Below are 15,238 nucleotides of genomic sequence, written 5' to 3' on the forward strand. Positions count from 1 at the left end.
TTTATTGTCAAATTACCAAAGAAGAAAGAGAATGCAGCTTTAGGAGAGTCTTATAACATGGCACTACAAAGATTTAAGCAGCTTGAAAGAAGATTGCTACAAAACCCTGAGTTTCATAAACAATATGCCGCCTTCATGGATGAGTATTTAAGTTTTTAGTCACATGCGAAAAGTTACAGAAGAAGACGTGAACAGCAGCAGCAGTTGTTATCTTCCACATCACCTGTATTCAAGATGGACAGTACAACAACTAAATTAAGAGTGGTTTTTGATGCAAGTGCAAAAACGTCTAATGGAAAATCATTAAATGACATTCTTCAAGTGGGGCCAATTGTTCAAGATGACTTGTACTCCATTATTTTAAGGTTTCGGTTGTATCCAGTTGCATTTACAGCAGACTTAGAGAAAATGTATCGCCAAATATTAATTCATGATGAGGACAAGTGTTTACAACACATCCTTTGGAGAAACTCAGTAGAAGAACCGATCCAGACGTACGAACTACAAACAGTGACGTACGGGACTTCGTCAGCACCCTTCTTGGCAACAAGATGTCTGAAGCAAATAGCGGAGGAAAATTCCAAGGAATTTCCAGAAACAGCAGAAGTAATAAAGCACAGTTTCTACATTGATGATGTGTTAAAATCAGTACCAAACGTGTCAAAGGCCTTAGAACTACAGAAGGATCTTATTAATATTCTAAGCAGAGCAGGTTTCAAGCTTTGTAAATGGAGTTATAACAAAGAAGAAGTGCTTCAAGGAGTTCCCGAAGACTTCATGGAAAAACAACAGCCAATCATACTTCTTCAGCAAGACGGTGTTCAGACTTTAGGAATAGCATGGAATCCATTAACAGACAAACTTATAATTTCGAACAAAATTTGTAAACACGGAACTGCAGTAGAAAGTGATGTTGCAATGACAAAAAGACAAGTCGTCAGCATAGTGTCATCTATCTTCGATCCATTAAGTCTAATCGCTCCAATTGTCATCAAATACAAGAATTTCTTACAGAAGTTGTGGAAGACAGGAATGGATTGGAATGACCCATTAGACACAGTCCTACAAGTTGAATGGAATCAATTAGTGTCTTGGTTACCTGCGATGGCGAAGATACAAATTACAAGAAACGTAATGTCTTTGGAGAACGTTAAGGAAATTCAATTACATGGTTTTTGCGATGCAAGTGAAGAAAATTTTGGTGAAGTCAATTTACTTTGTTCAAAGTCGAAGGTTGCACCACTGAAGAAGCAAACCTTGCCTAGATTGGAATTATGTGGAGCACTGTTACTTTTGAAGCTAATAGACAAAACACTATCCATATTAAATATAGAGGTCAGTGGTATACACCTGTGAACAAACTCGACGATAGTTTTGTCATGGATCAAATCACCTCCCAATCGTTAAAAAAACATTTGTATCCAACAGGGTGGCTCAAATTCAGAAAATCACATCAATCAATGGCACCACGTGCCAAGTAAAGAAAATGCGGCAAACATAGTTTGTCGAGGAGCGGATCCCAACACTCTTATTCAGTCTCGAGAGTGGTGGCATGGTCCAGAGTTTCTTCATACAGCAGAATGGCCATGTCAAGAACAAAATGAGCCAGATAATATTCCAGAAGAGAAGAAAGTCATGATAAGTTTGGTGGCAGTTCATGAAACAAGCTTTATGAAAAGGTATTCATCGTTAAACAAAATGTTGAAAGTAGTAGCATATTGTTTGCGATTCAAACATAATTGTCTTTCCTTAATATCAGAAAGAAAAACCGATAGTCTTGACGCTTCGGAACTTCGTTTAGCATTACACAGATGTATCAAGATAGTACAACATACTACCTATCATCAAGAAATATTGAACTTGCAGCAACAAATGGAAGTTTCAACAAAGAGCCCAATCAAGGATCTATTTCCATTTCTGAACACGGAAGGAATGCTAAGAATAGGAGAAAAATTGGAACATTCAAACTTGGAGTACAACAACAAGCATCAATTCATCCTACCTGCAGGACATCATTTCACCCACCTGATAGTCAAAGAAGAACATAAAAGTTTGCTTCATGCAGGACCACAGCTTCTTATTGCATCTCTGCGTACCAAATATTGGATTCCAAGCGCTAAAAAGATGGTCAAGGCAATAGTACACAATTGTTTGGTTTGTTTCAAGTGGAAATCAACAAGTTCATCTCAGTTAATGGGACACTTACCCAAGGAAAGAGTAAATGAAGCAAGGCAATTTGTACACGTGGGAGTGGACTATGCAGGATTCTTTTATGTGAAGCCCACGATTCGCAGCAAAATTCAAATGAAAGTCTATGCAGCGTTGTTCATCTGTTTAGCCACTAGAGCAGTTCACATAGAAATAGTTTCAGACTTAACTTCTCAAGCCTTCATCGCAGCATTGAAGAGGTTTGTTGCTAGGCGAGAAAATGCTTATCTATCTGTTGCGACAATGGTTCAAACTTTGTTGGCGCCAATCGAGAATTGCAACAATTTTTTAAATCCAAGACTAACAAAAAAAAAAAAAACATCCTGGAATACTCAGCTGAAAAAGGTTTAGAATGGAAATTCATTCCAGCCAGATCTCCTCACATGGGGTCATGGGAAAGTTCAATAAAATCCATGAAGTACCACCTACGCCGTGTAGCAGAATCAGCAAGTCTAACATACTACGAGTTAAACACGTTACTTATTCAAATTAAAGCTATTCTAAATTCAAGACCATTGACAGCCATTTCCAACGATCCTACTGATCCAATGTATCTCAGTCCAGGACATTTTTTGATGGGAGCTACACTTCTCAGCCCTCCGGAACCAGATCTACTGGACGTACCTATCAACAGACTAGGCAGATGGCAACGGATCCAAGAAATTAAGCAGCATATTTGGAAACCTTGGTCAAGGGATTACCTCAACCAGTTACAAAAAAAAGAAAAAGAAAATGGAAGTCAGCTCGGCCTAATCTACAGCCGGGCATGGTCGTATTATTAAAAAAAAAGGCAATGTTCCTCCTCAAGTGTGGAAGTTAGGTGTGATTGAAAAAGTTCATCCGGGCAGTGATAATTTAGTGCGAGTGGCAACTGTGAAGTGTAAAAGTGGCATTTTTCGGCGCAGTGTTGCTAAATTAATTCCTTTGCCCCTAGAATATTAATTGATTGTGTCTAATCAAGGAGGGGGAGCATGGATAAGCTTGCATATGTGCATTATTTTTATTCATATTAGTTTCATTTTTTGTATATAGTTTAGTGGTTTTAGTGAATTCGTGTGATTCTTTTAGTGATTTTTTGGTGAGTTTTAGTGAGTTGTGTTTGCATTGGCTGGCAACAGTGCTTTCGGTGTTCTATTCAAGTTGTGTTTGTGGCTTCGACAATGTGCTGTGAAGTGCAACTAGGCAAGCATATTCATTCATAGTTTCAAAAAGGCATATTTATTCATAATTTTTAGAGAAACACTCATGTTCGTTAATATACAAAATTTATATGTTTTTAAAAGTGTTTTAGAGTGCTACTCAGTTTATGTGTGACCGAAGACAAAGTATGATAGTTTAGCAAGCAACCATGTGGTTTAGCAGCAAGCAAGCAACAATTACTGCAGAAAGAAGTTAAGTAATTCATTGTACTAATATTTAAGTATTATATCATTATATTAACATATAAACAAAGCATGTCATATTTATCATATTAACGCATGTACCTTTAAATAAGAATTAAAGCAAGTAACATCTAAAATATTCGTCACGTCATAATTCTCGTTCCTCCATGATATCTGGGTAAATTAGTAATATGGGTTTAATCATACAGTTCATTAGCTGTGGATGTGATATGCGTAATTTGTAAATAAAGTACATAAACATATCACCCCTACATACGTAACAAGGCCAAGCTGGCAACACTGTTAGTTATTCTAGGTTGGTAAAAAATATACGAGTTCCTTACATGGTCATATCAACCATATAGAAGATGAAAGCCGTAGCTTCAATAAAAAAACGGGGAAAAATCAAAGTGCAACCACCGTTTGTGAAATTTTGTGGTTCGTAAACATTCACGTTGTTACCCCTGGTGCCTACTAATTGTCATAGGGACATGATCGACACCTTGTTGTAAAGGTAATAGAATAGGAAACCCAACGAGGTATGTTTGGTACCCCTGAGGTCCCATTTGTAGACGAAGAAGAAATTCGAAATATTTTAAAAAATGAATTTCCGGTCCACTGATAACACTGTTAGTAATCCCACGTTGATCAAAAAAATTAATACAAGTGCCTTACATAGTAATACCAACCATATAAAAATCAAAGCCGTAACTACAATAGGAAGGGAGAAACAAAACGAAGTGCAACCCCCTGTATAAAATCTATAATTTGGTTTGTATGCATTCACATTGGCAATCCTGGCATCTCACCCACTCCTAATTGTCACAGAGATACGAATGGCATGTTGGTTGGAAATCTCATGAAACAGAGAATGCAACGAGGTATGCTTCGCACCCATAGTCTAATAGTCATAGAAGAACGTTAAGAAGAAAGAAAAAAAACAAGATAAACATAAATGCATAGTTTAAAACATGCACCTTGTCTCAAAAAGGTTGAGCGCATTCCTTATTAATGTTTTGAGGCAAAATTTTTTAAAGTCTAACTTCGGGTATCTTCGGAAAAAAGCAAACCAGGTTCGAACAAAATATACGGACCCCGTGTCATATGCAATGAAATGTTTGACCTTTGTTTGACCTCAAGTTGACCACTTGGAACATTGATATGTCACCTAAGATATCAAAAATGATTCCCATCAGCATGGACGACCTCCTGTCATCGTTCTGGAAGGCCATGAATTCTATCGCGAAGAAAGTATTTGAACTGGTGTTTCCAAGGCATGGGACAGGTGCAATGTCCCGGGAGTATGACAGATGCTATTTTGTTCCACGTATGGATTATCTTTGCCCCGTAACAGGAGGACTGACTCTAGAGTTTTGTATTAATGCTAGAAAATACGGTGATAGGTAAAACAGGGAAAACAGTCTATTGAAAGAGACTTTGTAGCCACGCTGTACTTCGTCGGGGACGCTACAGTAGCCCCAAATACGATAGTCTTAAACAGCAGAATGAGGGTATGCTCCGCGCAGCACCACAAAAACTACGCATAAGAGTCATATAATCTTGTTGAGCTCTAAGAAATTGATTACATCGAAATTACGTGTATGAGTGTCCTCTGTCTTTACGTGCGGAATGCAAATTACAGTTCTCCTGTCGTAACAGAAAATCCGACTCTATCTGAAAAAAAAAAAGGTTTTTAGTCCTGGGTATGTTAAATAGGAGTTTCAAAAGTATGCTATAGCCTTATAAAAATCGCTACATGTAAGGGGTAAGCAGGTTGTAATTTTTGCTATGTTACATAGGAGTTCAAAGGTGTAAAAACAAGTATTCTCTTTTATTAGCTCTGCAATGTTACACGTGGTTAAAAATGTGCTAGTAGCTTTTGGTATTAGTCCGTTATAATTTTTGTTATGTTTGTAGTCTGTTCATTTGTAGTTGGAACCGGAACTGGCACTATAACCGAAACTGAAGCTGCACATACGTCTCCAAGTGCTCCGTAAACCATGTGTGTGTGTGTGTGTGTGACCGAGAGATATAAAGTTTTAAGCCCCACGATTATGCCGAATAAGCTAATTAGACGGTTTATTACCACACAAGAGGTGAGCGAACAACCGAGCCACCGCATCCGTTATTTTTAAATCTCAGCTCTACTATGTAGCCATAGTCTTTTTTCACACCAGTACGGGTAAAATTTGTATGTTATTTAGGGAATAAAAAATAGGTCATTGTCTTTTATAAAAATCACAAAACCCCCAGCCGCCAATGTCATAGTCGTTCTTCTATATTCGTAGTCAGCTGTTGTGTGTAACTGGAATCGGAACTGTACTTTTTGTGCGCATAAGTGTAACTTCTACTAAATTGGAACCTATATTGGAATTGGAATTTTATTGGGCATACGCTACCAAGGGCCCGGTGAACCCTGTGTATGTGTGTGTACGAGACGAAATGCAATTTTCAAGTTTTAGGTCCCACGAATATGTCGAATAAGCTAAATAACAAGGTGAGAGCGAACCACTGAGCCGCCGCAGCTATTATGTTTAATATCTGCTCAACTATGTTGCCATAGACTTTTTTCACATCAATACGGGTAACCATTGTATGTTATTTAGGGAATGATAAAAGTGGTCGCAAAAAGGCTACAAGAACTAAAATTGTCATAAAAGCGTGCATCACCCATAAACTGTAAGGCCTAGGTAAAAGCAAATATGATATTTGTAATCAGCATGCTCGAAAGCCTCTATATACCGAGTTTCAGCCAAATCGGTTAAAAGTGGCATAAAAAGGACGTATCTCACAATACCTAAATAAAAATAAATGATATTCGTGATCAGCATGTTTGAAAACCCCCATATACCGAATTTCATCCAAATCGTCTATTTTTTTATAAAAAGGGCGTATCCTACATAAACTATAAGATCTACGCAAAAATAAATATGATATTCGTACTCAGCATGTTCAAAATCTCCTGAATACCGAGTTCCATTCAATTCGGTTAAAACTGTCATAAAAAGGGCTTATCCCACATAAATTATAAGATCTAGGCAAAAATAAATATGATATTCGTAATCATCGTGTTGGAAAATCCCTATATACCGTGTTTCGTCTATCTAACTAACTAAATCTATGGCCTATGGAACCCGGAGGTTCAATGCCGCGTTCACCAAAGCTCTTCACTGACTTCTATCCTTAGCTAACTGCATCCAGTTTCTATCCTGTATTCCAATCTCTGCGAGATCCATCTTAATATTGTCTTCCCATCTGCGCCTAGGTCTTCCTAATGGTCGTTTTCCGATTGGTCTTCCAGTCAAGACTTTGAAAGCGTTTCTACTTTCTTCAATTATAGCTACATCACCTGCCCACCTAAGCCTCCTAGTCTTGACGACCCTAAGAATGTTGGGTAAACCGTATAAATTTTGCAGTTCCTCGTTATGAAGTTTCCGCCATTCCCCATTCCCGTTCCTGTTGATTCCAAATATTCGTCTCAGGATCTTGTTCTCAGATACTTTCAATCTATGTTCTTACCTCAGTATGAGCGACCATGTTTCGCAACCATATAGAACAACATGCATGATTATCGATTTATATATTTTAAGCTTCAAATTCCTCGACAGAATTCGCGACGACAAGATATTTTGAACCGAATAGTAACACGAATTCCCTACTTTCAATCGACGTTTAATTTCTTCGTGAATATGATTTTCCTCTGTTAATATTGATCCTAGATATCTGAAACTATCCACTTTATCAAAAGTATTATTTAATATTTTAACGCATACATAATTTGCTGTATTACGGTCCCGACGCACTACCATGTATTTAGTTTTCTCTGCATTTACTTCTAAACCCATGTCCCTGCAAGCGTTTAATAAGATCTCTGCGTTTCTTTCTATTGTTCTCCTATCATCCCCTATTAAATTTACATCATCAGCATACGCCATAACATGGTGAATACCGTTCAACTCTAGGCCCTGGTTGCTATCTTTGCTTTTCCTTATATCGTATTCCAGAACAAAGTTAAATAATAATGGCGACAATGCATCTCCTTGTTTTGTGGCCATTTTCGACGTAAAAGCTCGTGGACAAAAATATTCCTACCCGGACTTTACTTTGGGATTCATTTAAACATATCTTAATTAATATAATTATTACATATCTTAATTATCAAGAGTTTCATCTAAATCGTCTAAAATTGTCATAAAAAAGGCGTATCCCACATAAACTATAAGATCTACGTAAAATAAATATGATATTCGTACTCAGCATATTCGAAAACCCCTATATACCGAGTTCCATCCAAATCGGTTAAAACTATCAAAAAGGGCGTATCACACATAAGCTATAAAACCTACGTAAAAATAAATGATATTCGCAATCAGCATGTTCGAAAACCTCTATATACTGAGTTTCCTCCAAATCGGCTAAAATTGTCATAAAAAGGGCGTATCCCACATAAACTATAAGATCTAGGTAAAAAAATAATAAATATGGTATTTGTAATCAGCATGTTGGAAAACCCCTATATACCGTTTACCGAGTTCCATCCAAATCGGCTATAATTGTCATAGAAAGGACGTATCTCACATAACTGTAAGACCTAGAGTAGTAATGGGGACACTTCAGGACACTTTTTAGCCCCTGGGTCCCTGCCTCAGGACCCATGGTCCCTGGCCAGGGTCAATGACCTAGGGGTACATAGGACCACCCCCTCTAAATTTTGGCAGGGGTACCATGGCCCACCCTCTAAATTTTGGCAGGGGTACATAGGACCACCCCCCTTAAATTTTGGAAATTGCCAAATCTAAAAATTTGCTATGGTAGCCTAGGACCACAGTATGTACCTCTATTAGTATTGGGTGTCTATGTCGTTCCCTTTTATGGGTAAAAAATTGCCAAAAATTCAAATTTCGGGGGTTTTTGGCCTAATTTATCCCCTTTGATGAGGTGTTATTACCCTATATAGTTATATGGGCGTATACAGGGGTCCATTACCTTTTATAAGACATGGGTATATTAATGCACCCCTTGAAAAATTTGGGAGGGGTACCTTGGCCCACCCCTTAAATTTTGGAGATTGCCCAATTTCAACATTGGGTATTATAGTATAGGACCCTAATATGTATTAGGTTAAATTTGGGTGGTCCACCTCGTTCCCTTTTAGGGGTACAAAATTGCCAAAATATAAACGTAAGCAATACGTTATACCACGTGTTTGATTTTGACCTAATTTATCTCCTTGATGAGGTCCTACTACATCATATAGTTATATGGTCATGTATAGGGGTCCATACCCTATCATAAGACATAGATACATTTGTGCACCCCGCTAGGGGTACCTTGGACCACCCCTTAAATTTTGGAAATTGCCCAATTTAAACATTTGGTATTATAGTATAGGACCCTAATATGTATTATGATAAATTTGGGTGGTCCACCTCGTTCCCTTCTAGGGATACAAAATTGCCAAAAATATAAACGTAAGCAATACGTTATACCACGTGTTTGGTTTTTGGACGATTTTATTCCCTTTGATGAGGTGTTATTACCTTATATGTTTACATGAGCGTATACAGGAGTCTATTACCTTTCATAAGACATGGGTATATTGATGCACCCCTTTAAATTTTTGGGAGGGGTACCTTGGCCCAACCCTTTAATTTTGGAAATTACTTAATTTCAACATGTGGTGTCATAGTACTGGATCCTAATATGTATCATGATAAATTTGGGTGGTCCACCTCGTTCCCTTTTAGGGGTACAAAATTGCCAAAATATAAACGTAAGCAATACGTTATACCACGTGTTTGATTTTGACCTAATTTATCTCCTTGATGAGGTCCTACTACATCATATAGTTATATGGTCATGTATAGGGGTCCATACCCTATCATAAGACATAGATACATTTGTGCACCCCGCTAGGGGTACCTTGGCCCACCCCTTAAATTTTGGAAATTGACCAATTTAAACATTTGGTATTATAGTACAAGACCCTAATATGTATTATGATAAATTTGGGTGGTCCACCTCGTTCCCTTTTACGGGTACAAAATTGACAAAATATAAACGTAAGCATTACGTTGTACCACGTGTTTGGTTTTTGACCTAATTTATTCACTTGGATGAGGTCCTATTACCTAATATGATTATATGGTCATGTATAGGTGTTCATTCCCTATCATAAGACATAGGTACATTGATGCACCCCGGGAGGGGATTCGGTATTATAGTACATGCGTCAACATGTATCATGATAAATTTGGGTGGTCCACATCGTTCTCTTTTAGGGGTACAAATTTGCTAAAATATAAACATAAGCAATATGTTGTACCATGTGTTTGGTTTTTGGCCCAATTTCTCCCCTTTGATGAGGTTTTATTACCTTATATGGTTATATGGTCATGTATATAGGTTCATTTCCTATAATAAGATATGGGTACATTGATGCATCCTTTAAAAATTTGGGAGGGGTATCTTGGCTCATCCACTCGGTTTTAGAAATTGTTTAATATAAGCATTTGGTATCATAGTACAGGTCTTCAATATGTACCACTATAAATTTGGATGGCCCACATCGTTCCCTTTTCATAGGTAAAGAACTACCAAAAATCAAATTTCGGAGGTTATTGACCCCTATTTAGCACGTTATATGGGTATGTACAGAGGTTTATTACCTTTATATGTTTATATTCCCTTTTAAATTTGGGAATTATCAAATAACAAAATTCGGTAAACGTTTTCTAGGACCCATTGGTGTTCCTCTTATGGCAAATATTCAAAATTTAAATGTTATTGACCGGCTTTATTATTGAATAACTACAGGATTTATTACTTTTTTCATAAGACACATGTGTATTTGTGTACCAATCTTAAATTTTGGAAGGGGTACATTTCTTATTGTCGTATCAATAATTGGTAATTGTTATTAAAATTGGATAGTATCTCATTCATTGGGTAAATCATTGTCAAATATGAGTATGATCACGTGATCGGTTATTGACCTATGATGGGATTAGGAGTCCAGGACATTGGTACATTGAAACTTTGTAGGATAATTTGAGAATTGTTAAATGAAATTACGTCATTGGTTTTGATTATTCCCGCCAAATATAAACGTAAGCAAGACGTTGTACCACGTGATTGTCCTTGATGAGGTAGTGTACAGGGATTCATTTCCTTTGTTGTGGTACTTCTTAAGTTTGAGTACACACACTTCTAGAAAACAGTTGGTTCTACTCAGGTAAACAATTGACGGACATTATTGACCTTATTGAACATATAATGATATGATTAACTCTAAGACTTAGGTATATCAAGAGAAGTATTCTTTAAATTTGGGAATGATGATAAACAGAATTTTAACATAAGGTGCGAAATTTGAAACAATACATTGAACTTTAGTCACAGCTCATAGTCTAAGATCATTGGTGGTGATTGATTTGAAATCTGATAGCTAACCTTATTGAATCTTATGACTCATAGACGAAAGGCAATACATGCTACAACAGTTTGAAATTTAATCATAAGGTGATGTAATCTGACACTAGCAAAGTTATTGTTAATGCAATTTGATTGGATGATCACTATCTTTCCTGCAATCTGATTGGTTGATCACTATCTTTCGTGCAATCTGATTGGTTGATGATTTTCAAATCTTTGCTGTATTTAGTTTTAAGTTTTGTTTAACATTTAAAAATCTTGGTTTCGTTCAACATTTTGCACTCACTGATAAATATGATCAAAACCGTTTATTTGTTAATCGAATAGTTAAAAACCGGATAAAGTTTGACGGTTAACCGTGAAACGTAAAATTTTTAGATTGAAATTTTTTGGTTTGAAACTTTTTGTTTAAAAATTCTTGCTTTCAAATTTTTGTTTGAATTTTTTGTTTCAGAATTTTGTTTGAAATTTTTCTTGACAACTTTTGTTTCAAAATTTTTTTGTTTAAAAATTTTTCGTTTGAAATTTTCTTAAAATTTTTTCGTTTTTCAAAATTTTGTTTAAAATTTTTGTTTGAAATTTTTCGTTTCCAAATTTTTTGTTTGAAATTTTTTGTTTCAAAATTTTGTTTGAAATTTTTTTCGTTTCAAAATTTTGTTTGAATTTTTTGTTTGATTTTTTTCGTTTCAAAAATTTGTTTCAAAGATTTTTGTTTCAAAGTTTGGTTTGACATTTTTAAAGTTTGTGCACTCATTAGTAAAGAACCGGAACTGTTTAGAACTAAAACCTCTGGCAACATTGTGGTGCAATAGTACACGTCAGAACATGATAATGCAACGTCATCAGTTTTGCATCATATATAAGTATCGTTCGAGTTAGTATTCATGATAACATCATCATGGCTACTTGTCTGCACTTTCTAAACACACGTGATGTGATGAAATCATTTACCAAGATTACTGATTTACAACAGAATGTACCTTATAGAATCTTAGCTAGCCAAATGATCCCTACAAAGTTTGGATTAAGAATCGTAGTGAAGCTTGAAAATGATAAGAATATAATTTTACCAGCAAGATATTTACCCATGGAAGCATCAAAACAAGAAGAACTGCTGCGTTTCTTAAATACTGGATCTGTATCTTTATGTTACAAAGGATTCTTGGGTCGAAGTCATCAATTTGAATTTAGTACACAGCCGGTTTCGTCAGCAATTGTGATGAAATCATGAATTCAAACGTCAGCACATTCCTTTGACGTCAGACGTAGTTGTATGAATTTGGTTGGTCAGCATGACGTCAGTAACTGTGATGAAATCATGAATTCAAATGTCAGCACATTCCTTTCCAATGACGTCAGCCGCAGTTCTATAAATCAACCAATACACTGTCATCCCACGAAATCATTTGAGCAAGTGCTTTTCAGGAGGAAAGATGTGTACTTCTAACGATAAAGAGTTCATCTTCGCAAGCTATTATCCAATAAATATATTTCGAACAAAACATGTGATGATTGGTATCAGTTTTAGAACATTTGAACCAGTAATTCGATTGGGCAAAGCAGAACAATTTGGTGTACAACTGACTTGTGAAGAATGGCAAATATTATGTTCACGAATCGACCAAATGAACGATTATTTTCATGATGAGCTAAATGTGACCATAGTCAAATCATTAGGCTCAAATCATGAAGTGGTGCTGCGTACAGTCCTCGAAGAGAAGATGGTGCTGTTACGTAAAAAGAGTACATTCCATGTCCCTCGCAACATGGTGTATCTAACACAAACGGAATGGAACAAATTCATCAGCGTATTTCAGTGTGTGAAACATGCAGTGGAAGTGTGCAACAAAACAAGTATATTTCTAAAAAAGTACTATTTTGAAAAATGTGTTATGCATATTGTACAACATGTATCTAGATATTGTGATGGTTGTCAACATCGTTCGTGGGTGCATACCTGTATTGATAAACAGTTTATTTGTGATCAAATGGACATTGAGTTTCCACCAATTGATATTGCAATAGACCTTAAAAGACTTCAATTGGAATTAAAATTATATGCTAAAGACAAACTAGTGCAAGAAGTTCAAAATACATTGTATCGACAATATCCAGAACCACTATCTGGTATGGATGTATGTGGAGTGTAATAAAATGATCCATTTCAATGATTTGTGCTTTTTCATTTCAAGTACAGCCCCATGTTCTGACGTGTACTATTGCACCACAATATTGCCAGAGGTTTTAGTTCTAAACAGATCCGGTTCTTTACTAATGAGTGCACAAACTTTAAAAATGTCAAACCAAACTTTGAAACAAAAATTTCAAACAAAAATCTTTGAAACAAAATTTTGAAAATTTGGAAAACAAAAATTTCGAACAAAAAATTTTAAACAAAAAATTTTCAAACAAAATTTTGCAACAAAAAAATTTGAAACAAAAGTTGTCAAAAAAAAATTCAAACAAAATTTCGAAACAAAAAGTTTCAAACAAAAAATTTCAAACTAAAAATTTTACGTTTCACGGTTAACCGTCAAACTTTATCCGGTTTTTAACTATTCGATTAACAAATAAACGGTTTTGATCATATTTATCAGTGAGTGCAAAATGTTGAACGAAACCAAGATTTTTAAATGTTAAACAAATCTTAAAACTAAATACAGCAAGGATTTGAAAATCATCAACCAATCAGATTGCACGAAAGATAGTGATCAGCCAATCAGATTGTACGAAAGATAGTGATCAGCCAATCAAATTGCATTAACAACAACTTTGCTAGTGTCAGATTACATCACCTTATGATTAAATTTCAAACTGTTGTAGCATGTATTGCCTTTCGTCTATGAGTCATAAGATTCAATAAGGTTAACTATCAGATTTCAAATCAATCATCACCAATGATCTTAGACTATGAGCTGTGACTAAAGTTCAATGTATTGTTTCAAATTTCGCACCTTATGTTAAAATTCTGTTTATCATCATTCCCAAATTTAAAGAATACTTCTCTTGATATACCTAAGTCTTAGAGTTAATCATATCATTATATGTTCAATAAGGTCAATAATGTCCGTCAATTGTTTACCTGAGTAGAACCAACTGTTTTCTAGAAGTGTGTGTACTCAAACTTAAGAAGTACCACAACAAAGGAAATGAATCCCTGTACACTACCTCATCAAGGACAATCACGTGGTACAACGTCTTGCTTACGTTTATATTTGGCGTGAATAATCAAAACCAATGACGTAATTTCATTTGACAATTCTCAAATTATACTACAAAGTTTTAATGTACCAATGTCCTGGACTCCTAATCCCATCATAGGTCAATAACTGATCACGTGATCATACTCATATTTGACACTGATTTACCCAATGAATGAGATACTATCCAATTTTAAGAACAATTACCAATTATTGATACGACAATAAGAACTGTACCCCCTCCCAAAATTTAAGATTGGTACACAAATACACCTGTGTCTTATGAAAAAAGTTAAAAAATCCTGTACTTATTCATTAATAAAGCCGGTCAATAACATTTAAATTTTTGAATATTTGGCCATAAGAGGAACACCAATGGGTCCTAGAAAACGTTTACCGAATTTTGTTATTTGATAATTCCCAAATTTAAAAGGGAACATAAACATATAAATGTAATAAACCATATAACGTGCTAAATCCTTATCAAAGGGGTCAATAACCTCCGAAATTGATTTTTGGTAGTTCTTTACCCATGAAAGGGAACGATGTGGACCATCCAAATTTATAGTGGTACATATTGAAGTCCTGTACTATGATACCAAATGCTTATATTAAACAATTTCTAAAACCGAGTGGATGAGCCAAGATATCCCCTCTCAAAATTTTAAAGGGTGCGTCACTGTGCCCATGTCTTATGATAGGAAATAAACCCATATACATGACCATATAACCATATAAGGCAATAGAACCCCATCAAAGGGAAGAAATTGGGCCAAAAACCAAACGCATGGTACAACATATTGCTTATGTTTAGATTTTACTAATTTTTACCCATGAAAGGGAACAAGATGGACCACCCAAATTTATCATGATACATGTTGAGGTCATGTACTATGATACCGAATGCTTAAATTGGAAAATTTCCAAAATTTAAGGGGATATGGAATGGACCCCTATACATGATCATATAACCATATAAGGTAATAGGACCTCATCCAAGGGGATAAATTGAGC

General features: G+C 35.7%; 2 protein-coding genes across 2 annotated transcripts; both read left to right on the forward strand.

Annotated features, from left to right (window-relative positions):
• Positions 1-234: 234 nt before the first annotated feature.
• LOC145692473 (uncharacterized) lies at positions 235-1,356 on the forward strand. The gene has a single exon (XM_081767781.1). The coding sequence runs from the start codon at positions 235-237 to the stop codon at positions 1,354-1,356; it is 1,122 nt and encodes a 373-aa protein (XP_081623907.1).
• Positions 1,357-1,698: 342 nt separating this feature from the next.
• On the forward strand, positions 1,699-2,559 carry LOC145692474 (uncharacterized). The gene has a single exon (XM_081767782.1). The coding sequence runs from the start codon at positions 1,699-1,701 to the stop codon at positions 2,557-2,559; it is 861 nt and encodes a 286-aa protein (XP_081623908.1).
• Positions 2,560-15,238: the final 12,679 nt, after the last annotated feature.

The sequence above is a fragment of the Thermobia domestica genome, chromosome 8, assembly GCF_964235325.1.
Source record: "Thermobia domestica chromosome 8, izTheDome1.hap1.1, whole genome shotgun sequence".
In the NCBI taxonomy this organism is placed as follows: Eukaryota; Metazoa; Arthropoda; class Insecta; order Zygentoma; family Lepismatidae; genus Thermobia; species Thermobia domestica.